This window comes from Rhinatrema bivittatum, chromosome 1, assembly GCF_901001135.1.
Source record: "Rhinatrema bivittatum chromosome 1, aRhiBiv1.1, whole genome shotgun sequence".
NCBI lineage: Eukaryota > Metazoa > Chordata > Amphibia > Gymnophiona > Rhinatrematidae > Rhinatrema > Rhinatrema bivittatum.
Window position 1 is genome coordinate 415115982 of NC_042615.1, and position 24868 is coordinate 415140849.

General features: G+C 43.7%; 1 protein-coding gene across 1 annotated transcript in view; it reads right to left on the reverse strand.

Annotated features, from left to right (window-relative positions):
- Nucleotides 1-24868, reverse strand: part of DGKQ (diacylglycerol kinase theta) — a 513416-nt gene that overhangs the window by 432197 nt on the left and 56351 nt on the right. The window contains exon 2 of the mRNA XM_029602759.1: nucleotides 5586-5665. Coding sequence (XP_029458619.1) covers nucleotides 5586-5665 — 80 coding nt within the window. The remainder of the gene's footprint in view (nucleotides 1-5585; nucleotides 5666-24868) is intronic.

Consider the following 24868-nt stretch of genomic DNA (forward strand, 5'->3'; position numbering starts at 1 on the left):
TCGTCTCATCCACGCATTGAAACTCCGGAGCTCTGCCTGCCTCTGGTGACCTGCGCGTGGAACAGGGAGCATTTCAGAGAATGCTACCCTGGAGGTTCTGGATTTAAGCTTCCTACCTAAGATCCTAAATTTGGCTTCCAGAACCTCCCTCCCACATTTTCCTATGTCGTTGGTGCCCACACGTACCACGCAGCCGGCTCCTCCCCAGCACTGTCTAAAATCCTATCTAGGTGACGCGAGAGGTCCACCACCTTCGCACCAGGTAGGCATGTAACCAGGCATGCTTGTGATTTAACTACTCTGAACAATTTTGTATCATCTGCAAATTTGATTACCTCACTCATCGTATTTCTTTCCAGATCATTTATAAATATATTGAAAAGTAAGGATCCCAATACATATCCCTGAGGCACTCCACTGCCCACTCCCTGCACTGAGAAAATTGTCCATTTAATCCTACTCTCTGTTTCTTGTCTTTTAGCCAGTTTCTAATCCATGAAAGGACATCGCTACCTATCCCATGAGTTTTTATTTTTCCTAGAAGCCTCTCATGAGGAACTTTGTCAAATACCTTCTGAAAATCCAAGTACACTACATCTACTGGTTCACCTTTGTCCACATGTTTAACTCCTTCAAAAAAGTGAAGCAGATTTGTGAGGCAAGACTTGCCTTGGGTAAAGCCATGCTGACTTTGTTCCATTAAACCATGTCTTTCTATATGTTCTGTGATTTTGATGTTTAGAACACTTTCCACTATTTTTCCTGGCACTGAAGTCAGGCTAACCAGTCTGTAGTTTCCTGGATCGCCCCTGGAGCCCTTTTTAAATATTGGGGTTACATTAGCTATCCTCCAGTCTTCAGGTACAATGGATGATTTTAATGATAGGTTACAAATTTTTAGTAATAGGTCTGAAATTTCATTTTTTAGTTCCTTCAGAACTCTGGGGTGTATACCATCCGGTCCATGTGATTTACTACTCTTCAGTTTGTCAATCAGGCAAAGACCAGATGAATAAAAAAAAAAATTCAGAACTTGAATAGAGACTGCACAGAAAGTAAAAAAGCAGCAATCTGCGTGATATGGAATGTATAAGGAGACAATTGAAGTTGGGCCATCTCCGTGTCCCAGACTATATTATATCAGTCTCATTAAAATATATATGAACCTCCTTATTCCTATTCAGTTATGCAAAGTAGCATTGGTCCCCTATAGGAAAAGGTAAGGAAAAGACAGTGAGCATGGAAGGGGCATGATGTCAGCGAGAAGTAAGGGCAAGAACCCTTTCAGTTTGTTTTTCAGAAACATTAAGGAACTGAGATCCTTTTGATCTCAAGTGTAGATACAATCAGACATGGGTTCAACCAAGGAAACAGTTATGTTCTAATCCTTTTGTCTATCACTGCTGCATTTGGCACTTTAAACCACAAAATTTTACTCCACCGTTTCAGAGAATATAGAATTGCCAGAGGTGTACTGGCTTGGTTCTCATTGTACCTCTCAGACTGCTCCCACCAAATTTGAATTGAGCCCTCTTCATTTTGGCGAACCATCAATACTACAGTTCCTTTCAGCTGCTCTCTTTAACATTTATATGACCCCTATTTATACAATATTGGTGGGTTTGGGTTTGAATTACAGAATATACGAGGATAATGTTACATTTTTTGTACCACTGATGTCTTCATGGCAGTCTATATTCCAGATAGTCTCAATTTGTCTCTCAGTGGTAAAACAATAGCTTTTACACAACAAACTAGCACTCAACATAGAGAAGACTGAGGTCTTAATTCTTGAGAGGCTTCCAACACACAGTCTACTTACTTTTGAAGGACATGAGATCCCCATTAAATCTCAAGTTAAAAGCCTGGGAATAATTCTGGACTCAAGTCCGTTGATGCAACCATGGTCACCAAGGAATATTGTTTAAATTGTGTATCTTACATTGATTGATTAAAGCCTCCTGTGGAGCCACATGATATTGAACTGTCATGCAGGCAATAGTATTTTCAGGTCTTGAATACAACAGTTGTATTTAGGTGTTCCTGATTCTTTCTTGAGAACACTTTGCAAAAATACAACAGTTCATGTCTTGACAGGCATAGATATCAGAGCACATATTACACCAGTACTTAAGAGAGATTCACTGGCTGCCCATGGCTTGCAAAACAGGTGTTTTGATAAACAAGCTCCCATAGATCAGTGCTATCCTTCAGATTTACACTCCATCTTATATATTATGATTATCGCAATCAGATCATCTTGATATTTGTTATTAAAGCTCTGTTGTTAAAGCTGAGAGTAGCAGTCTCTTATTAACGGAGTTGCTGGAGATAGCAATCTGATATTGTTTAGAATAGTTGTGGGTGGATCCTTGGACCAGTGGCAGGTGACCACGCCCTCGGGGGAGATCCCGAGAGGGACCACTGGTCAGGCTTAGTGTAGGAGACAGACACACACACTAGTCCTTTTATTAGACAATATATTAAACCACCAGAGGTGGCAGTAGTGAGCTAGAAGCGCCTGGCTGGGCTGAAGTCCCTCAGGTATTGGAACAGCAATCCCAAGGTGGGATTGCTGTTCCAATTGCTGTTCTTAGTGAGTAGATATCCTATCTACTCACTAAGAAAGTGAGTAGATAGGATATGCAGAGTTCTGGAACAAGTCCTTGATGGTAACACTCACACCATAGTCTCTTGAGGCAGCCCAGGAATTGGAATGCAGGAGGCCCTTGAGGAGCGAGTACCTGGTCCCAGGGAAAGTTCTGAGAGATAGATGGAAACTCACTAATGTTGTAAGCAGCGATGACTTCTTAGCAGAAGTGGTATTCAGGAGCTGGTCCAGGACATGGGCCCTTAAGGAGCGAGTACCGGTTCCAGACTGTGACCTGAAAAGAAAAAGAGAGAGCGAGGCCCCCGAGGAGCAGGTACCTCTAGTGAAGTCCGAGGAGGCAGAGTAGCTCGGGTTGGGGAGAGCGAATCCCATCCGCAGCGACCTGGAGGAAGCTAGTTAAACCTATCCCTTGCTAACTCGTCTTGTTAGCGAAAACTGAGACCTTAAATATCTGGAGCTGATGATGTCATCTCAGGGGGATGCCCCTGAGGTATGCGCCAACGCCGGTACATCAGTCTGGCCGTGTGTGTGCACCCTTAGGCACCTGGTCAACATGGCGGCTTGCAGCATCGAGCCGGTCCAGGGACGCCGGAGGACGACGATGTGGAGGCGCTGCAGCAGCTAGCCTTCCATCAACCCCAGAGGGAGTCGCCAACAAGGTAAGGTGGGCGGAGCGGAGCGGAGACATCGGGCAGCGATGGACACAACAATATTCCCTCATTAAAAGCAGTATATTTGGCTAAAACTTGGGACAAGGCTTTTTCTGTACCTACACCAACCTTTTGGAACATTCTTCCTGAGCAAAAATGTACATTTGGACATAGACCTTCAGAAAGTTTTTAAAGACATTTCAGTTTCCGTTAACATTTTCAGTTGAAACATCTTAGCATGAGAATCCTTCTAAGGTTAGTTAGATCCTTACAGTGGAGCAGACGTTTTAAATGTTGATTGGGTAGACAGCTGATATGTCCTTTTTTTAGTTAGTTTGTGATTTGTTTTTGTCACTTTTGTGACCTGCCTTGAACTTTGGCTAGTGCAGGATAAAAATCTTCTTAACTAAAATTAATAAAAATGGCTGCCCATACTTCAATTGCAAGCCTCCCTTATTGTCATATAGTTTCCAAAACATATTTGGTCTCACCTCATGAGTTTTGTTGTGCTTGTGCACATATTTGAGTAGCTATGTATTTTTCTGTATCATCTCTTATCGTCAGAGAGCACTTGTCCTCTCACTCTAGATTTTAATCTGTGATGAAGTATATATCCCTCACACAAGAAAGCAAGAAGAAATACGCAAAGGCAAGGTCTGCAAGTGCTCAGCCCAAGGGAAGAGGTATTATCATTTGTATATTGTTCCCAGTCATACGTATTGCTGTGAAGAGACACATAAGAGATGGTCCCTTCCCCTTGGAGAATGCAATCTAGTCAAGTCAAGAAAGACAGATAAGACACAAACAAAAACAAGCCTTTGAGTTAAAGCAGTGATGACATCATTGGGAAGAATCAAACCAGGTGGATTATAGGTGAAATTAATTAAGGAAGATATAACTTTAAACTGCGAAGATTAAGACCTCAAGAGTCTGTATCAGAATGCAGTAGTAGGGTGGGTGGTACTCAAGTCCTTCCAAAAAAGTATAAACAATACAATTCTCCAACACCCTAAACTGATTCCCAGACTCATCAGCATGATAGCTTAATATAGATTTCAGCAATCTTAAACAATTTACTTGAAACCAAAAAGGAAAATACTGTTAAATCAGCAAATAAAACACACATATTGCCCATTGAAAATAGTACCCAGCAATGACAGAAAACAATTTTCTTATCTGAAAAACTAGGACGATTTATCTGTAAGCATGCGCAAAAGAAAAGAATGTTTCACCCTAGAAGCATAAAGGGTCCTGGGCAATTTTCCCTCTAAGATGCATACATGCTAGACCACACAGCAGTCTTCCAGCGGCCGCGCAAGCCACACAGGTACCTATTCAAGACCCAGCAGGAGAAGCAGCACCATAAGCAGCTTCAAAACTTGCAGGCGGGCACTTCCTGCCTGTAGATCTTGAGATGGGCAAGTTTCTCGTGGTGCTGGACCAACAAGAGAGAACGGTCAGCAGCCTCAGAATGGGCTCCTGCCACTCAGCTGATGTAGTCAGAAGTGAAGGCTGTGGAAGTGGGGGGAAGCACACGATGGGGTGGGGTGGGCAAGAGACAGAGGAACCAAATGTCAGGATAGGAGAGGCAATAGGTGGCAAGCAGATGCTGGGAAAGGGGAGGGAAGACTGAGGGCAGATACTTGGAGAAAGAGGGAAAAGGGCAGCTAGACAGAAAGAGGTAGGAGGGTAGATGCTGGGGAAGAAAGAAATGAAGGGTTGTGGAGGAAAAGGATAAAAATGGGAAAGGAAACATTATATGGATAAGGGATAATTGGAGGGGAAGGGAGACAAAGGAAAGTGATGGAAGGATAGGAAAGAGAAAATGATGGTGTTTTCCTATAAATTCCTATGGAGTCAAGATCTTGAGTAGGCATTTTGAGTGTGCGGATATCACAGCCTGCACATGCTCAATATAATTTTCTTACCCTTTATGTAGGTGACCAACATTATGCAAGAAATTCTGCATGTCTGATAAAGGTTAACGAGGTGCACGCACGCATAGGGAAATGAAGCGATTAGAGAGTAATTTTAAGACTTGCACATACGTACAAAGTGTTCGGATACTTTTTACTCACAAACTTTACACTCATTTTCAAGGTGAAAGCATGTGTTTACTTTCAATTAGAAAATTATCTGCACACATTTACACCTGCTAATTTTTACAGGTAGAATTTTTAAAGATAAATTTAAAAATATGTGCACAAGTGCAAACCCTCTATAACCTATACAAAATTGTTAAAATATTTAGACCACAAATTTATTCAGACAAGAATGTTATTTACTAAGTAAAGTATATCATCGACTGCAGTACACCAACTCACCCTGACTAGACTTGGGGTCATAGATGCACAAAAGATCTTCACTTGCTTCAGACATTTTTCATGAGACATAAAACTGCACACTGTGAAAATAAAACAAATTTTAAATGGAAACATTCACACAACACCTAAATATCAAACATTTTAAAAAGTTATTAAAAAGGTAAAATATTGCAAAATTAATGTTTCCCATAATAACCATCTCTGTATGGAAGATTAAATGTAATCAAATTATAAAAATTACTACAAATAAAGCTTATAATTGTACACACTATTTAAAAATGGATTAACAAGGTTACCACTGCAAAGATGAACATTACTGAGTGGCTCTTTGGAAACAAAACGACCATTAACATCATACAATGGCGAAGACTCATTAAGGGAGAAGCCACAAGGACTTTAGAGAATGAGTGTGTGAGACTGAAAGGTGTCATTGTGGAAGTCACAGAGACTGCTTAATGAAACATAGAAACATAGAAGTGACGGCAGAAGAAGACCAACGGCCCATCCAGTCTGCCCAGCAAGCTACGCAGTTTATCCTTTTTTTTTCCCCCTTTTTTCTCCCTCCCACCCGTCTCTATTGGCTTCCAGCACCCTCCGGCCCCAATTCCCTTCCACCCCTCCACCAATGCAGAGAGCAGCACCATCCTAGTGAACATCCAGCTCAATCAGGGGTAGCAACCGCCGCAACCAGCAGGCCACACCCCTGCCCCTTACCCACCCCTGTTTTGTTTGCTTGTTTGTTTTAGCGAGATCACATTTGGTTAAGTCACAAGTAGAACTGTATGGCATCACATGGGTTTGCAACTCGGAGGGCAATTTTCAAAAAGGAATAAAAATTGCTTCACCAAAAACTCTCTACTTCAAATGCAGCTAAAAATATATGAAGGTTCCACAGGGTTCTGTGAAGGGTAGCAGGTGTACGAGCCCTTTGGGCTGAGGCATAGTTGGCTCAGCATCGAGGGCGAACCCACAAGGCCTATACCAGCAGCTGGCGAACATGCCCTTTAGTGAGACAGTCTGGAGCTTCACCTTTACCAGCCGCCTCCCCCTTGGGTTCTGGTGACAGACAGGACTTAGATGGGTACCTAGAGCAGTGAGGATAACTAAAGTCAACAAACACACTGGGGTTAGGTCAGGCAGCAGTCTAACGGAGTCAGAGACAGGCAGCTAGCAAGAGTGGTCAGATCCAGGTGGCAGGCAATCATGTTCAGGTCCAAGCAAGAGGTCAAGATCCAGAGAGTCAGGTCAAGGGTGGATGAAAACACACTGAAGACACTGGAAAAGATGGATAAGATAAGGCGAGGCTGCACAAGGTGGGCTGGACAAGGAAAGCTAGAGAAGACAAGGCAAGGATGGGGAAGGCAAGGCTGAGCAAGGCAAGGCAGGATGAAGCTCAGGGACACAGGAGTCAGGAATGCTAGGCAACACGCACTGCAAGGCAGAAGAGCCGTTGCTGAGGCAAGGACGAGCAGAATGGCTGGGCCTTAAATAGGATGCTGGGTGAGGTCATCACTAGGCACCATGAAGCAGCTTTCCTACTACACAGCCTTTATGGTGCGCGCAGTTGTGTGCGCACTTGCCTAAGACTGGCACGGAGAGGATGGGGAGCACCATCCTGGAGGCTTCCCTGCTGTGTGGCAATCTTTGATGTCATCCGGGGCTTCGGCATGCACCAGGTAAGAGCAGTTGCTCAGGGAGCCTGCCCACAGCCGGCCAAACATAACAGGTATATACTTTTAACTAAAGGAAAGAAAGGTATTCCTCAGGGTGTGTTTAATTATTGGGAGGAAAACTGCATGTGTACATTTGATTTTCAACTGAACACACACTATTTTGCACCCCCTCCATAGACTGCACAAATATGTGCAAAGTAAGTGGACACTTCATTTTATTTAAACTTTCTATTTAATATTTTTCCATGTGTTAGTGACAAACATTTTAAAAAATATTTGCCAACATTCAGAGGAGAAAAAAATGGTTACTAGAAAAAACAACCAGAAGACCAAAGATACAAAAATAGTCCCAATTATCTTGTAGGCCACTGGTTTGATTAAAAGAACTTCCAGGCTCACTTTGATAGGTTTCCTGTATATATTATACATTATGAGCGCCAGAAGGAAGCTCTGACACCTTACAAGTACTAAACAGAGCACCGGCTTACATGTGAGGGTCATTTCTGTCATGGTATGCGCAAAACTAATAAGAACCAGGGTGAAGCTTTGCAACAAATGCTTATTTATGATTCAATCCCCACATTATCACTAACATATTTCTTATAAAAACCGCAAGCTTTATGTTAAAACTGCACTATAGAACCCTCATAAAGGAACTAGTTAGCACTTATTTCAAATATGCCTATGGCTATTCCAAAATATAATCACTGGTCCCAGACTATTTTTTTAAATACCATTTTCTTGATGCATATCAAAACACAACAGTATTTATCTTATAATCAGCGATGTAGCCAGAACTGATTTTTTTGGGTGGGCACAAAGTTATCATGGGTGGACTATAGGCATGCAGGTCTGATACCTACTAGCTGTATTCTTATTGAATAATAATGCCATATACTGCACCCTACAATTGCTTTCTAAGTAGTTTGCAACAGCCATTATGCTTCATGTGTGAAACTTTAAAACATTTTACCTCATTTCAAGCACTACCAGAATTAAAAATTCCTTATTAATCTGTATTAATTTTATATTTATTGCAATTTAAAATTGCACAAGTATATCATGTAAAAAGCAAAGAAAACATTCATCAACCAATCATATAAAAAAAACAAAAATCAATGTATCCTTTCATGAATCCTCAAAGCCAGAAATCATAACTACAATAAAATAACATTAATCATCAGAACAGGTGTAGAGCAGAGTTAGGACAATTCACATTACAACCAACATGAAAAAATATTCAAATTCTGCTGTCACCTCAGCAAAACATATCCCTCCATTGCTAAATATTTTGTGAAGTAACACAAACTCCTGCAAAATAAAAAAGAGTCATCTAGAACCTTGCCATACCATACAGTCACAGCAGTGACTCTCAGGAATTAAGCAACAGTAATCTTATGAAAAAGCAATGCAAATAAATACTACACCAAGTCCTAGAACATTAATACATCACCCAGTGGAGTAACAGAGCAAGCTGGACTGCTACTGAGAAACTACACACTGGCAGAAATACTGCACTTCAGTCACACACACACACACACAAACACACAGGTAAAACAGAGACCGACCCTTACCTTATAAGAGACTACAAATTAGAGAGCTGTGCCAGGTCCATGGACTTGGCAATCTGTTAGGATAAGTGAGGAATCCCTTTGGCCGAGGTGAGAGGTGGAATCACCCAGGGGGAGGAGCCCCACTGGGTATCACCATTGGGAGGTGGGGCCTCGACTGTGGGATGAGAATACAGCAGACATAGAGGTGGAGAGTAGAGGGTGACCCCTGGAGGTGGGCTACGGAACGACAGCAAACTGCTGACGTCAATCTTGCTTGAGAAAAGAGTCAAAGGAGGAAGCGGCAATATCCGAGGAGCAGGGGTGCCAGGAAGTACAGTCACTGTAACACACTGAATCAGTAGTAGAGAAATGCAGGGAGGTTCCTTGGTGGAAGAACACTGTAGTGATCCGCAGAGCGGGGTACACCGGCAAGGGTACCTCAGATGATACACGGTACAGGTCCGCAGAGCATAGGGAAACCCAGAAGTGAGTCCTCACGGCAATGGTCCGCAGAGCGGGGTACACCAGCAATCAACGCAGTGATTCAGGAGTGGTACTCACAGCGACAGGAAGTAAACAAAAGTCCCGTAGAAGGCCTTAGGAGAAGGCAGGCTGGAAACCGGGTAAGAGGCCCTCCGAGGAGCGGATAGCCAAGAGACAAGGGGGGCCCCCGAGGAGCGGGTACCCAGTAGTCTCACACCACGGAAGCAAAACCGGAACAAGCTGAGTGGAAGCTGGAACAACAGCAAGTGAACTCGTTTCCAAGTCGCCAGCTGTCTGGGCAGGCCGGATTAAATACTGGAGCAGAGTGACGTCATCTGGTAGGGACACCCCCAAGGTTCCCGCCATGACATGGTTAAAGTTGGTCGGGAAGCGTGCGCGCTTCAGGAACCCCACTGATACGATGGCGGTCGGGAGCCTCCACTCTGCTCGGATAGGCCCGGGAACGGAGGCCAGAAGGCCAGTGGTAGCTGGCCGGAGCCGCGAGTTCGCCCAACATAGCCAACGTAGTGAAAAGAGAGGTGAGCAATGGCTGCGCAGCTGTCTGTGGCCGCGGAGCATAAAAACTGCTTAATTGCTAGTAGCTACAACTTCTGCCACAAGTTGCAGTGATCTTTGTCTGATTGCTGAGCTCCAGAAGTCATAACAGCTAATCAGCCTGCTGTCTATACAGCCACACCTCTTGCCTTGCAAGTCACTGTAAGTGTTGAAACTGTTTCTCTTCATTTTAATAAACATTGTTTGGCGTTAAAGGCTCTAATGTTTGGAAGTTGGGAAGACCAGGTTTAGCTGACTGTCTAGGAATTCAAACTAGAGAGGGCAGAACAGTCACATTTAAGGCTGAGGTAAGATCCTCCCTTAAGTGAAAATAGAATGACACATCTAGTTGACACTACTTCATTATTGTAATCAGATCTATTCAGAATAGGAAAAAGAACTTTAGTTGGGTCACTGAAGGCCTGACTGGCCCCCTTATTATTTATTTTTTAAAAATTTTATATTCCACAAATCGTTATTTGTTCAATGCAGATAACAATTGTATAGATACATATTAAAACCATAAAAATGATGCAATAAATCACATCACACCAAAACAATATATACCTAAGCAATTAATCTCCTATACAACACGCCTTCACTGCATCTGTGCCTCAGATCAAACACTCCTGATACATCTGCATAAACAAACGAGCTTTATAATTTTGTTCAAGCTTCAACTCTAAGGGGATTTTATTCCATTGTGCTGGTGCTACAATAGAAAATGCATTTAACAGAGTATGCTGTAACCTAAACTCCTTGTGAGAGGGGACACAACAGTTTCTGAGTTTGAGAATATAAAATGCAGGTTGGTATATACTCTAAAATTCTCTCTGATAAAAAAAAAAGTTTCATCATATAATGCTTGAAATACGCTCTTTGTGCAATGGGAATCCAATACAGCTCTTTCATAGAGCTTCACACTTCTACCCCATTGTAATTTATATACCATTCTAACTGCTGCATTAATCACTCATTGTAATACCTTTACAAGATATTTTGACAGCCCTGCATAAAATGCATTACAATAGTGTACAGAGCTTAAAACTAATGCCTGTACCACAAGTCTAAAATCCATAGGTTCCAAATAATTCCATAGTGGCTTCACCATGTTATGATTGGCGGCTCGCAGGTTGGTCCCACAAGCCGCCTCACTGAACCCTGCCAGCTGAGTACTCCGGCAGCAGGGACATCGTCAGCAAACAGACCTCACCATTCCCCTCATCATACATAGGGCCTTCCTACATGCGCGCGGTGCACCTGGAATCTTTAAAGGCGCCATGACAAGAAAATTTCCCACGGCACCCTCTGATGATGTCACTTCCTCTCTGTATTTAAGAGTCCTTGGAATACAGCCCCTGACGCCTCAGCAACAGGTCTCCTGGTGTCTGTGTGTCCTGACATGCGGCATGGTCACTTTGAGGGTGACGTTTGTATTTTAAATTATGCTCGTTAATGGCTTCCTTTTTATTTTTTTTTACTTTTGGTTATGACCTTTTTAACTTTCTGGTTGCTTCATGGCTTTGATTTCTGAATTGGCAATGGCTTTTCAGCATCCACATATGCAACTGTGACCAGCTCCTTAATCCAGCAAGCTATTGTAGCCCGCAAAGCTGGATCACCCTGCAGGACAAATAGGCGATCCATCTTTCAGAAAGATTCAGAAACCTCCAGATATTGTACGACAAGTCTCTTGACATCAAAAGAATGCAGGAGATGATACTTCTCCACGTCCCTGACCTTATCCAGGGACGACAAGGAAATGGACTGATTCAAATGAAACTCTGAAACCACCTTAGGCAAGAAGGCCAGAACGGTACACAGCTGTAATGCCCCTGGAGTCACTGGAAGGAACAGCTCCCAGCAAGACAAGGCATGCAGCTCTGAAATGCGACACGCAGAACATATAGCCACCAGGAACACTGTCTTCAACGTTAATAACCTCAACGAAAGGCTGTGCAGCAGTCGAAACGTAGGACTCGCCAAAAAGTCCAACACCATGTTAAGACTCCACAAGGGAACAGACAACATCAAGGGAGGCCGAAGGTGCTTCATGCCTTTCAAGAAACAGGCCACATCAGAATGGGACAATAGGGAGACAGCATTCACCGTGCCCCTGAAACATGCAAGAGCCGCAACCTGAACCTTCAAAGAATTAAGGGCCAATCCTTTATTCAACTCATCCTGCAAAAAATCTAGAATAAGCGGAATCTTAACTGAAAGAGGAGGAACACTGCGCTCCTTGCACCAAGCCTCAAACACTCTCCAAACCCGCACATATGCCAGAGAAGTGGAGAACTTCCGAGCATGGAGCAAGGTAGCAAACACCGCAGAAGAATATCCATGCTTCAACAGGCGAGTCCTCTCAAGGGCCAAACCAAAAGACAGAACAGAGTCAGATCCTCGTGAAGAACTGGCCCCTACTGCAACAGATCCCTGTGCGGTGGAAGACGAAGGGGCTTCTCTACCAGGAGTCTCTGCAGATCCCATGGATTCCTGGGTCAATCCGAAGCCACCAGGAGTATGAACCCCCTGGGATCTTTGATCCTGCGAATGATTCTGCCCACCAAAGGCCACAGAAGAAAGACATACAGGAACTCATTTTCCGGCCAGACTTGTACAAAAACATCACAGACAAAAAGCCTAACTGCAGAGCCTAGACCACTGGGGTCGCTGAACCCACCAGGCTGCCCAGTTCCCCTAACCCCAACAGGAGCAGGAATGAACATCTGGATGGCGCACCAAGCATGGAGACTAGAGAAATTCCTAAAAACCCCTCTAACCATTTCTTTCTCTGAAGGTAAAACTTCAGTTTTGTGTTTTTTTTTTAAACTTATCCGAGCTCAGCACTAACCAGCTGAGTACAGAGACTGTCTCTGACTGCAGGGGGAGAGGGCATCTGCCGTCACAGCTGCACTCGGCTTCCTGCACACACTGCCTTTCAGCTGTACAATCAGCTAAGTCCACTCTGGGAACCAGCTACCGGACCAAGGCACACATTTGAGGGACCATGGAAATCACCTCAGGAATTCTCAACTGGGGAAGGGACATTTATGTATCACCGCAGGGGAGCAGGATATTAGTTTCCTCAATTTAAAATTCTCCTTCCAAAAATTTACAGCAATCCCTATAGGGAGATGCACATCTACCATCTGCTGGAGATGGAGAATACTGGTTGGCTGGGGTCACTGCAGGAGTATATATTCTGTGACATCAGCTTGCTCAGTCTCCATCGGCTGGCAGGGGAGCAAAACCATTGGTCCTGGGGGGGCGCTGTTCCGCTTGCCACGAGGATGGACGTGTAGTCCTGGGCTCTCCCTCCCAGATCGGATATTTTTCTGCAAAATAAACCTGCACAGCAGCGAAAATCGGGGGACTTTTAGCTGGCAAGTGTCTGACTGCCCTAGGATGACTGCGAAACGCAAACCTACGGACCTAAAGCAGTTTTCTTTCTCTAAACTGCCTGCGGAGTTTGCTGACGGCCATGATGCTGGGCCTGATCAGGCAGGGCTGGAAAGCACAGAGGTAAATTTTGGCGCTGCCGGTAGCACTGCGGACCACGCGGAAATTGAGCCCCCTGCGCTCATCTCCCAGCTTCGCGATGAAATCCGGGGCTGGTTTGTTGAATTTCGTTCCGACCTGAAAACACACAAAAAAGAATTATTAGCCTCCATCTCTGAGATACGGGAGGACTTTGCAGCTCTTGGGCGGCGGGTTGATGAGGTGGATCTGAGGACAGAGGCTCATGCTGAGGCCATACGCGCGCTCCAACAAAAACGGGACCACACTGATACCACACTCTCCGCGATGGAAGACAAGCTTGAAGATTTAGAAAACCGCACCAGGCGGTGTAATATTCGCATCCGCGGAGTACCGGAGGCACCGCCCTATATTAATGTATTTGAGGTGGCAGTGCGGATTTGCCAATTTCTTCTATCTGGTGGCGTCCCCCCCGAAGGAAACTCAGAAGCTGGTAATGTGGAAATTAAGCTAGAAAGAGCCCATAGAGCTCTGGGCTCCAGATCTGAGGCTCAGTCTAGAGACATAGTGCTTTGTTTCCATAGTTTCCTACAGAAGTCCGCTGTCTTGGATGCTGCCAGGAAGCAAAACGTGTGGATGTGGGAGGGTCACTCCATTTCAATATTCCAGGATTTGGCCTCCTCCACGCTCCGGAAAAGGTTCGAGCTGCGGGATGTGACTGCCTTTCTTCGAAAGGAAAACATTAGATACTGATGGACTTTTCCTTTTGGATTACAATTTACTACAAACGGTGCCAATCTCCGTGTCAAGACACAAAGTGAAGCTGTGGCTGCGTTAGAAAAGGCGGGCTTCCATCATAATATTGTACCTGCGCGACCACCCCCGAAGTCGCAACGCCTGGTGGACACTCCACGGTGGAGCAGAGTGGGCAAGGGGGGCAGGCGTTTAAGGAGGAACTCTGAGGATTCCCAGAAGACTCTTTCCAATCAGGGTTGAATGCTTTTTGAACTTCTGGACTTTTCTGAGATCTGGGGGATTTATGTGCCAGTGCTGTCTACCAACCACACTTTTTTCTACTTCAGCCACCTGTGGAGATTTGGTAGTCATGACAATTTATGTGCTTTTGAGTGTTTTTGAATGGTTGCAGGTTTATATTATCTTTTTCCATTATGTATGTCGCTCTGATCTGGGGGGAGGCACTGTTGGCTGTTGGTTCTCGTTGGCATGGGGCTTCCCCCACGCATGGTGAGGCCCATCCTGTTTGATGGCTGGATGGGGGGAGGGGGACTTTTCCACGATTGGGGTGTTTATTTCTTCTAATATCTCAGGTTACACTTTCTTTTTCCAGGGAATTGTGGGATGTTATGCCCAGTGCTTCTTTATTAATTAGGAGAATGGCCAGTATATTACGTATGATTTCTATTAATGTCAAGGGTCTCAATCATCCGCAGAAACGGTCACTGCTGAAGCGGGAGTTATTGGCTAGTGGGGCCTCTCTTGGGTTTCTTCAAGAAACTCATCTTCGTAAACGATACGAGCGCCTCCTTGCATACAGGCAGTTTCCCCACAAATTCCTGGCAGCAAGTACTAAGGAATCCCGGTATGCTGGGGTGGGAATACTTTTGGCTAAAGATTTTACTCATGATGTTCTGGCATTCGTGGCAGATCCTCAGGGGAGGTATGTGCTCCTTAAGCTGCGAGTGGGTGGAGAGGTGTGGACGCTTCTATCTATATATGCCCCGAATACAGGACAAGGCCCCTTTTTTAAGGCTCTAGATGCTTTGCTGTTACAACACGCAGCTGGCTTACTTGTCATTGGGGGGGACTTTAATCTTACTATCAATCCCTCGTTGGATAATTCTGCCCAGATGTCTTCTGCCTCCAGGATTGCGCGTGCTTCCCTACAGTCCCTGCTTGATAAGTGGGACCTTCATGACGTCTGGCGAAAGAGATTCCCCACATCTCATTCATACTCCTACTATTCTCAGGTTCACAACTCCTATTCCCGGATTGATTTTTTTCTGGTAGATGCTCATGTGTTGAAATGAGTGACTGACGCTGGGATAGATCCGATCACCTGGACGGACCACGCGCCAATCATGCTTGCTCTTAGTGCGCCCTCCCCTTCTCAGGGGAAAAGCTTTTGGAGACTGAATGAGTCGTTATTGAAGGATAAGGGGTTCTTGTCTAAATTAGCGGATGGCCTACAGTCTTATTTTCAAATAAATACCTCCAGTGGGAGTGTGCCCCCCGTGGTTTGGGAATGCTCTAAGGCTGTTGCCAGAGGGCTACTTATCTCGCAAGCCTCTTATTGCAAGAAAAAGAAAGGGGAACAGAGGGCGTTATTACACACCACTATCACCTGTTTGTCATTGCAGCATCAGGCCACTCAGTGTCCTAAGATATATAAACAGCTAGATAAGGCTAGGGTAGAATTGAGTGCTCTAGATGCTGATGCTATAGCATTAGCTATGGAAATTACCAAACAACAGTTTTTCGAAGAGGGTGATAAGGCGGGGCGACTATTGGCTCGTCGCCTCAAGAAAACACTGGCCCAAAATCATGTCACTCAGATTCGCAGTGCAGGTGGGGATATCTGTACAACCTCAGATGCCATACGCCAGTGTTTTGCGGAGTTTTACTCCGCTTTGTACGGGGTGGACCACACCATCCGGGAAGGTGACATTGAGGCTTATCTGGCGCAGGTTGACTTGCCCACTCTGACGCCTGAGCAACAGACTCGGCTCGATGCTCCCATAACGGCCGTGGAGGTTCAACACGCTATTAAATTGCTGAAGGCTGGGAAGGCTCCGGGCCTTGATGGTCTCACCGGGGTATACTACAAGAAGCTCGCATCCACCTTAGTCGGGCCCTTGACAGATATGTTTAACTCCCTGCGTGGTCCAATAGGATTGGCGTGCCATGCTAATGTTGCAGGCATCACTGTTTTAGCAAAGCCTGGGAGGGACCCCGAACTGTGTGGCTCTTATCGACCCATTTCTTTGATAAATCTTGACCTCAAACTGCTGGCACGCATTTTAGCAGAACGACTTAAGACTGTTTTGCCAGGCTTGATTCATAACGATCAAGTCGGATTTGTCCCTGCCCGGACCGCTAGTGATAATATTCGGAAGGTAATTGATATTGTCGATTGGGTACAGAGCAAACAGATTCCGGCGGTATTATTGGCTATTGATGCAGAAAAGGCCTTTGACCTTGTTCACTGGTCTTTTCTCTTCCATGTTATGCAAAAATTGGGTTTTGGCCCCTATTTCCAACAATGGGTACGTGCACTATATGATAAACCTCGGGCACGGGTGAAGGTGAATGGCGGATACAGTTCTTGCTTTGATATTCAGCGGGGTACACGGCAGGGTTGTCCCCTCTCACCTATGTTATTTGCTCTTTTCCTGGAGCCTCTGACTACTAAGGTGCGCCATTCGTCTGCAATCTCTGGGGTGCAACTAGAAGGTATACACTGTAAAATGTCCTTATTTGCCGACGATGTCCTTTTCACCTTGACCAATCCTTATGCTTCTTTACTAGCGGTTGTGGAGGAGTTGGAGGCTTTTCAAAAAGTGGCTGGCTTTCGGGTCAATCATGATAAATCTGAGCTGCTTAACCTTACCCTGTCTGCACTGGACGTGGAACGCATATCTGGGTCCTTTCCCTTCCGCTGGGCAAAACAATGCATCTTGGCATGGCTCTTTGCTATATCTTTGCTGTATATTTTGTGAAGTCATATTTGTATTTGTATTGTACCTTCTCTCACATTCCATCATGTTGAGGTTTCTTTGTTCCTGAGATGTTGATACTATTGTATTCTGTACAGCGGGAGTGGAATTTGGGGGGTTATATAGTTTAAAATGCTTATTGACTGCCTGGTTATGCTCATACTGTATTGCTCTAATTTGCTGTCAATAAAACTTTACATTTAAAAAAAAAAAAAACCATTGGTCCTGAGTCCATCTGTCTACATGCTAGGAAATGTATTCTTTTTTTTCATAGCGCTGAAACTTAACTCCAACTCTAACCAGAGGTTATATTTCCAGCGCTAAAAAAGGCATGCGCTAAAAAAGGCCAGATGCACTCTCTCTGCATTGCGGAGTAATGTTTAATGTTCTCATTTCCATGGGATTTCCATGTGAGAGTTCTAAGCAGTACTTCCGTTTGGAAATGTGCGTTTTCTTGAACACAAAACTCCTTAATGCATTGACCATTCGTGGATTGGTAAACAGAGGAGTGCCTCAGGGATCTGTACTTGGACCGGTGCTTATATATATATATATATATATATATATATATATATATATATATCTAAATGATCTGGAAAGGAATACGACGAGTGAGGTTATCAAATTTGCGGATGATACAAAATTATTCAGAGTAGTTAAATCACAAGTGGACTGTGATACATTACAGGAGGACCTTGCAAGACTGGAAGATTGGGCATCCAAATGGCAGATGAAATTTAATGTGGACAAGTGCAAGGTGTTGCATATAGGGAAAAATAACCCTTGCTGTAGTTACACGATGTTAGGTTCCATATTAGGAGCTACCACCCAGGAAAAAGATCTAGGCATCATAGTTGATAATACTTTAAAATAGTCAGCTCAGTGTGCTGCAGCAATCAAAAAAGCAAATAGAATGTTAGCAATTATTAGGAAGGGAATGGTTAATAAAACGGAAAATGTCATAATGTCTATATCGCTCCATGGTGAGACCGCACCTTGAATACTGTGTACAATTCTGGTCGCCGCATCTCAAAAAAGATATAGTTGTGATGGAGAAGGTACAGAGAAGGGCAACCAAAATGATAAAGGGGATGGAACAGCTCCCCTATGAGGAAAGGCTGAAGAGGTTAGGGCTGTTCAGCTTGGAGAAGAGACGGCTGAGGAGGGATATGATAGAGGTCTTTAAGATCACGAGAGGTCTTGAACGAGTAGATGTGACTCGGTTATTTACATTTTCGAATAATAGAAGGACTAGGGGGCATTCCATGAAGTTAGCAAGGAGCACATTTAAGACTAATCGGAGAAAATTCTTTTTCACTCAAAGCACAGTAGAGCTCTGGAATTTGTTGCCAGAGGATGTGGTTGGTGCAGTTAGTGTAGCTGGGTTCAAAAAAGGTTTAGATAAGTTCTTGGAGAAGAAGTCCATTAACGGCTATTAATCAAGTTTACTTAGGGAATAGCCACTGCAATTAAATTCGGTAGGTTTAAAATCAGGCAGCGTAGAGAGGGACACCGGAACAAGGAGATGAAGGCGTCGCTCACTTTAAGATATTAGAACAAACGTTAACATTAAGTACTTGAAGCCTGAGTGGTGGTAAGAAATAGTTTTAACAAGTTTGTAATTAGGTTTTATCGCATTAAATTGATTTTATCTGTTTAAGAAACTTCTGAAATCTGTGAACCGATACAGACGCAGCAGAATTTTTTCCCGAAGTCCCTGAAGCAGGCAACGTCTTGCTGAAACATGGCCAATGTCGGGCAGGCGGATCCGAACCCGTGAGAAGCAATAAGGGCTGCAGCCTTGATAAGTACATGACAAAAGGAAAAACTGATAATTGGGTCGGATAAGCAGCCAGGGAGAAGTGTAAAAGAAATAAAAAGGAAAAAAGAAAAAAAGAGTGAATAATAAAGAGTAAAACATGGGGCTATAAATAGGGACAACTACAAAGTGGTTGTTCTTTAACATAGCCACCGCACAAAACCACCGAGCAAGGGTTTCCCTTGAACAGTGGGTGTTTGAGTATTAATTGCATCAGTAGCATGGGATCTTCTTAGTGTTTGGGTAATTGCCAGGTTCTTTTGGCCTGGTTTGGCCTCTGTTGGAAACAGGATGCCTGGCTTGATGGACCCTTGGTCTGACCCAGCATGGCAATTTCATATGTTCTTATGACAATGGGGCGGATTTTAAAAGGGTTACGCGCGTAACCCTTTTAAACCCCTCCTGCGCGCGCCGAGCCTATTTTGCATAGGTTCGGCGACGCGCGCAGGCCCCGGGACACTAGCATGTCCCGGGGCCGAGGCCTCCGGCACATTGGCCATGCCAGGGGATTTAGGTAGGGCTGGGGGGTGGGTTAGATAAGGGAAGGGAGGGGAAGTGGGGGGGGCGGAAGGAAAGTTCCCTCCGAGGCCGCTCCGATTTCCTAGGGGAAAGCCCCTAGGGCTCGGCATGCACAAGGTGCCCAAGTGTGCACTCCCTTGTGTGCGCCAACCATGGATTTTATAACATGCATGCAGCTGCGCGCGCATGTTATAAAATTGGGCGTAGATTTGTGTGTGCCGGGTTGTGCGCACAAATCTGCGCCCACGCGTAGATACGAAAATCTGGCCCAATATATTTTACGCACCTTTCTGCATCAGCCTTATAATTGTTCTGATTTCCTGTTTAAAAAAGCAAATCTTTCAATTTGCATGGAGAAATAAAATTCTGAACTTGCTGTTACAGGAGACATCCCAGAAATCAGGACCATGCGAAGCTTAAATTTAGTTTGGTTTTGGCCTCTGTTGGAAACAGGATGCTGGGCTTGGTGGACCCTTGGTCTGACCCAGCATACCAATTTCTTATGTTCTTATGGGTTCGTCAAATTTGCTATTCTTCATTTAATTCCAGATGTAGATAAACACTTAAATGCTTCTCATTGCAAGTACTCTGATCTTTCTTTAACCCTGCCTGGAGATATATTATTTACTCTTTTCATTTCACATTAGTAAATGTCATGGTCCTAATACAGAGCAAAAAACATTTTTTTTTTTACTTCTTACTGATAAACTTGCTCTATTCAGCTTTGATTATCTATGTCTGGAAGAAGATTGGAATGTGTGCCCAGATCTCTTACAAGAAAGAAATTGCATGTTAAAAACCAGGAACAGCACCATCTGTGTACAAGGGACCTGCTTGATATTTTTAGCCATATAGATGTTTGGAAGCACTAATACCTAGGCACAATGTACAGTAGGACTAATTATTTTTTATGTACCTCTAACTTACTACATACAATACAAGACAGTGCCAGTATGACCAGTACAATTTCTGATCATCACCCTGTTACTATTCAATTTTTTTTTCAATCACCAAAACCTAAATCGTTTACTTGGAGGCTGAATATCTTCCTTTTAGTAGATAAGCGTTTTTGAAAGCTAGACAAAGAAAGTGTCTTTGATTTTAATGTTTATAATCCCAAATCACTTCCCTTTTCTTATTCGATATTCCTCTCTCTATGCAGCCCAGCATTCTTCTGGCTTTAGCTATCGCCTTGTCACATTGTTTCCAGACTTCAGATTGTTAGACACTATCACCCCAAGGTCTCTGTCCTGCTCCGTGCACATCAGCCCTTCACCCCCCATCGAATACATTTCTTTTGGACTTCCACACCCCATATGCATGACTCTGCACTTCTTGGCATTGAATCTCAGCTGCCACATCTTCGACCAGTCTTCCAGCTTCCTTAAATCCAGTCTCATTCTCTCCATTTCTTCCGGCATGTCCACTCTGTTGCAGACCTTAGTATCATCCGCAAATAGACAAACTTTACCTTCTATCCCGTCCATGATGTCGCTCACGAAGATATTGAACAGGACCGGTCCCAACACTGACCCTCGCGGCACTCCACTCATCACCGCTCTCTCTTCCGAGTAAGTTCCATTTACCATCACACATTGTCTTCTGTCCTTCAACCAGTTTGCTATCCAGGCGATCACCTTGGCACTCACTCCCAAGCTTCTCGTTTCATTCACTAGCCTCCTGTGCGGGACCGTATCAAAAGTTTTGCTAAAATCCAAGTAGATGACATCGAGAGCTCTTCCTCGATCCAATTCTTTAGTCACCCAATCGAAAAAGTCTATCAGATTCATCTGACAGGACCTTCCCTTGGTGAAACCATGCTGCCTCTGATCCAGCAATTCTGCTGCTTGTAGATAGTTCACTATTCTTTCCTTCAGCAGCGACTCCAATACTTTTCCCACCACCGAGGTGAGGCTAACCGGCCTGTAGTTTCCAGCCGCCTCTCTGCTCCCACTCTTGTGAAGAGGGACCACCGCCGCTCTTCTCCAATCATTCGGCACCACTCCCGTTTCCAGGGATCTATTGAATAGGTCACACAACGGAGCCGCCAGCACATTTCTGAGCTCTTTCAGTATCCTGGGATGGACCTGATCAGACCCCATGGCTTTGTCCACTTTCAGTTTTCCCATACATTCTCTTCCGTAAATGGAATTTCATCCATTCCACTCCCTTCTAGTTTTTTGTTAACTAGCGTCGTTCCTTCTCCGGGGTCTTCTTTAGCAAACACCTAACTGAAGTATTTGTTTAATATTTCTGCCATTTCTTCATCTGTTTCCACCCATTAATCCTTTTCACCTTTCAATTTCACTATACCACTTTGGACTTTTCTCCTTTCACTGATGTATCTGAAAAATGTTTTGTCACCTCGCTTTACCTCTTTGGCAATCCTTTCTTCCGCTTGACTTTTCGCTTTCTTGATTACTTTCTTCGTCTCCCTCAGCTTTTCCAGATATTCTTCCTTGTGATCCTCCCTTTGGGATCTTTTATATTTCTTAAACGCTGTTCTTTTAACTTTTATTTTATCAGCCACCTCCTTTGTAAACCAGATAGGTTTCATTCTTTTCTTGCTTTTCCTTACTTTTCTAAAATATATTTTAGTTACTTCAGTAATTGCTCCTTTTAGTGTGGCCCACTGTTGTTGAATATCTCTTGTTTTCTCCCATCCTTCTAGTTCTTCCTCCAGGTACTTCCCCCCATTGGGCATTTGGATGCCCAATCTTCCAGTCTTGCAAGAACCTCCTGCAAATTAACACAAATTGCATGTGATTTAACTTCGTTGAATAATTGTCTGTCCTCTACAAATTTGATCACCTGACTCGTATCCCTTTCTAGATCATTTATAAATATATTAAAGAGCACAGGTCCAAGTATAGATCCCTGATGCATTCCATTGTTTACCTTTTTCCACTGAGAAAACTGACCATTTAATCCTACTCTCTGTTTCCTGTCTTTTAACCAGTTTGCAATCCACAAAAGGACATCGCCTAGCCCCTTTTTAATTTTCTTAGAAGCCTCTCATGAGGCCCTTTGTCAAACACCTTCTGAAAATCTAAATACACTACATCTACCAGTTCACCTTTATCCACAAATATTAACCCTTCAAAAAAAAAAAATGTACCAGATTTGTGAGGCAAGACTTCTCTAAGATACATCCATGCTGGCTGTGTTCCAGTAAACCATGTCTATTTATATGTTCTGTGATTTTGTTCTTTAGAATAATTTCCACAATTTTTCCCGGCATTGAAATCAGGCTCATCAGTCTATAGTGTCCCAGATCACACTTAGAACCATTTTAAATATCAGAGTTACATTGACCACCCTCCAGTCTTCAGGCACAATAGATGATTTTAATGATAGGCTACAAATTATTACTAATAGGTCTGAAACTTCATTTTTTAGTTCTTTTAAATCCCTGGTGTGTATACCATCCAGTCCAGGTGATTTGCTACTCTTAAGTTTGTCAATCTGGCCTAGTACATCTTCCAGATTCACCATGATTTAGTTCAGTTCATCTAAATCATCCCTCTTGAAAAGTCTCCAGAACAGGTATTTTCCCAACACATCCTCATTAGTAAACATGGAGAAAATAATTAATTTAATCTTTCTGTGATGGCCTTATCTTCCCTAAGTGCCCCTTTAACCCCCTTGATCATCTAATGGTCCAACACTGTAGTTCATTAATGTAATTAGATATATTCAAAACAATTGATCCTCCTTTATCTGCTGTTTAATAATAATTTCCTTTTTTTTAAACTCTTTCTTGGTCAAATTTTTTGGCATGTGACAAACAGGAAACCCAACATGAAGCTATGCATGTAGAAAGCCAAAGACAAATACAGATTAAATAAAAAGGTTGAGGTCATAGAATAGTAGGTCAGAATCAGAATACAGGTACAAGGTCTAGTCAGGGAATAACATAAAATACAAGATTCCATACAGTAGCATTTTTAAAGATTTCACACTTCAAATCATACCTTAGTTTTTTCAATATCAGCTATATCCCTCATTTGAGCCCACCAATAATCCATACCAGGGTTGGATATCCAAAATGTAATGATGGTGAACTGAGCAGCAAGAAGTAACCCACTAGTAAAGATGGAGCCATCTTTTTGGAAAAGACCCCCATGCCCAAAAGGTTGCCCAGGTACTTACAAAATTGAATTCCTCTTCCCTGTACATAGAAACATAGAAATAGTGGCAGAAAAAGACCAATCGGCCCATCCAGTCTGCCCAGCAAGTCCCACACTTATTTTCCCATACTTATCTGTTTCACCGACCACCAAGTTCAGGGCCCTTGTTGGTAACTGTTTGATTCAAATTTCCTGCCACCCCCCTGCCACTGACGCAGAGAGTAATGTTGGAGTTGCATCAAAGGTGAGCATAAGGCTTAATGGTTACGGGTAGTAACCGCCGCATGAAGCAAGATACCCCGATGCTTGTTTACCCAGACTGCACAGATCCATGCCTTGTTGGATATTGTCTGAATGTAAATCCTCTTTACCACATTTCTCCCTGCTGTTGAAGCAGAGAGCAACGTTATATATGATTTCAAAGTGAAGTATCAGGCTTAATTGGTTTAGGGTAGTAACTGCCGCAATAAGCAAGCTACCCTCACGCTTGTTTACCCAGACTGTGTAGTTCAGTCCTTGTTGGTTGTTGTCTGAATGCAAATCCTCTTTTCCACATTTCCCCTTGCCGTTGAAGCAGAGAGCAATGTTGGAGTTGCATTAACCATGTGAAGGCTTTTTGAGTAAGGGTAGTAATTACCAGATAGTAGCCTCCATTCCAGCAAGCCACCCCTATGGCTCTTCTCTTCATTCTCATCTTCTACCCTTTATGGATCCACAGTGTTTATCCCATGTCCCTTTGAAATTCTTCACAGTTTTATAGTCTTCACCACTTCCTCCGGAAGGGCATTCCAGGCATCCACCACCCTCTCCATGAAGAAATACTTCCTGACATTGGTTCTGAGTCTTCCTCCCTGGAATTTCAAATCGTGACCCCTAGTTCTACTGATTTTTTTCCAATGGAAAAGATTTGTTGTTGACCATGGATCATTAAAACCTTTCAAGTATCTGAAAGTCTGTATCATATCACCCCTGCTCCTCCTCTCCTCCAGGGTATACATATTTAGATTCTTCAATCTCTCCTCGTAAGTCATTTTATGAAGATCATCCACCTTTTTGGTCGCCCTTCTCTGGACCGCCTCCATCCTGTCTCTGTCCCTTTGGAGATATGGTCTCCAGAACTGAATATAGTACTCCAGGTGAGGCCTCACCAAGGCCCTGTACAAGGGGATCATCACTTCCTTTCTCTTACTAGATATTCCTCTCTCTATGCAGCCCAGCATTCTTCTGGCTTTTGCTATCGCCTTGTCACATTGTTTTGCCGACTTCAAATCATTAGACTCTATCACCCCAAGATCTCTCTCCTGCTCGTGCACATCAGCCCTTCACCCCCCATCAAA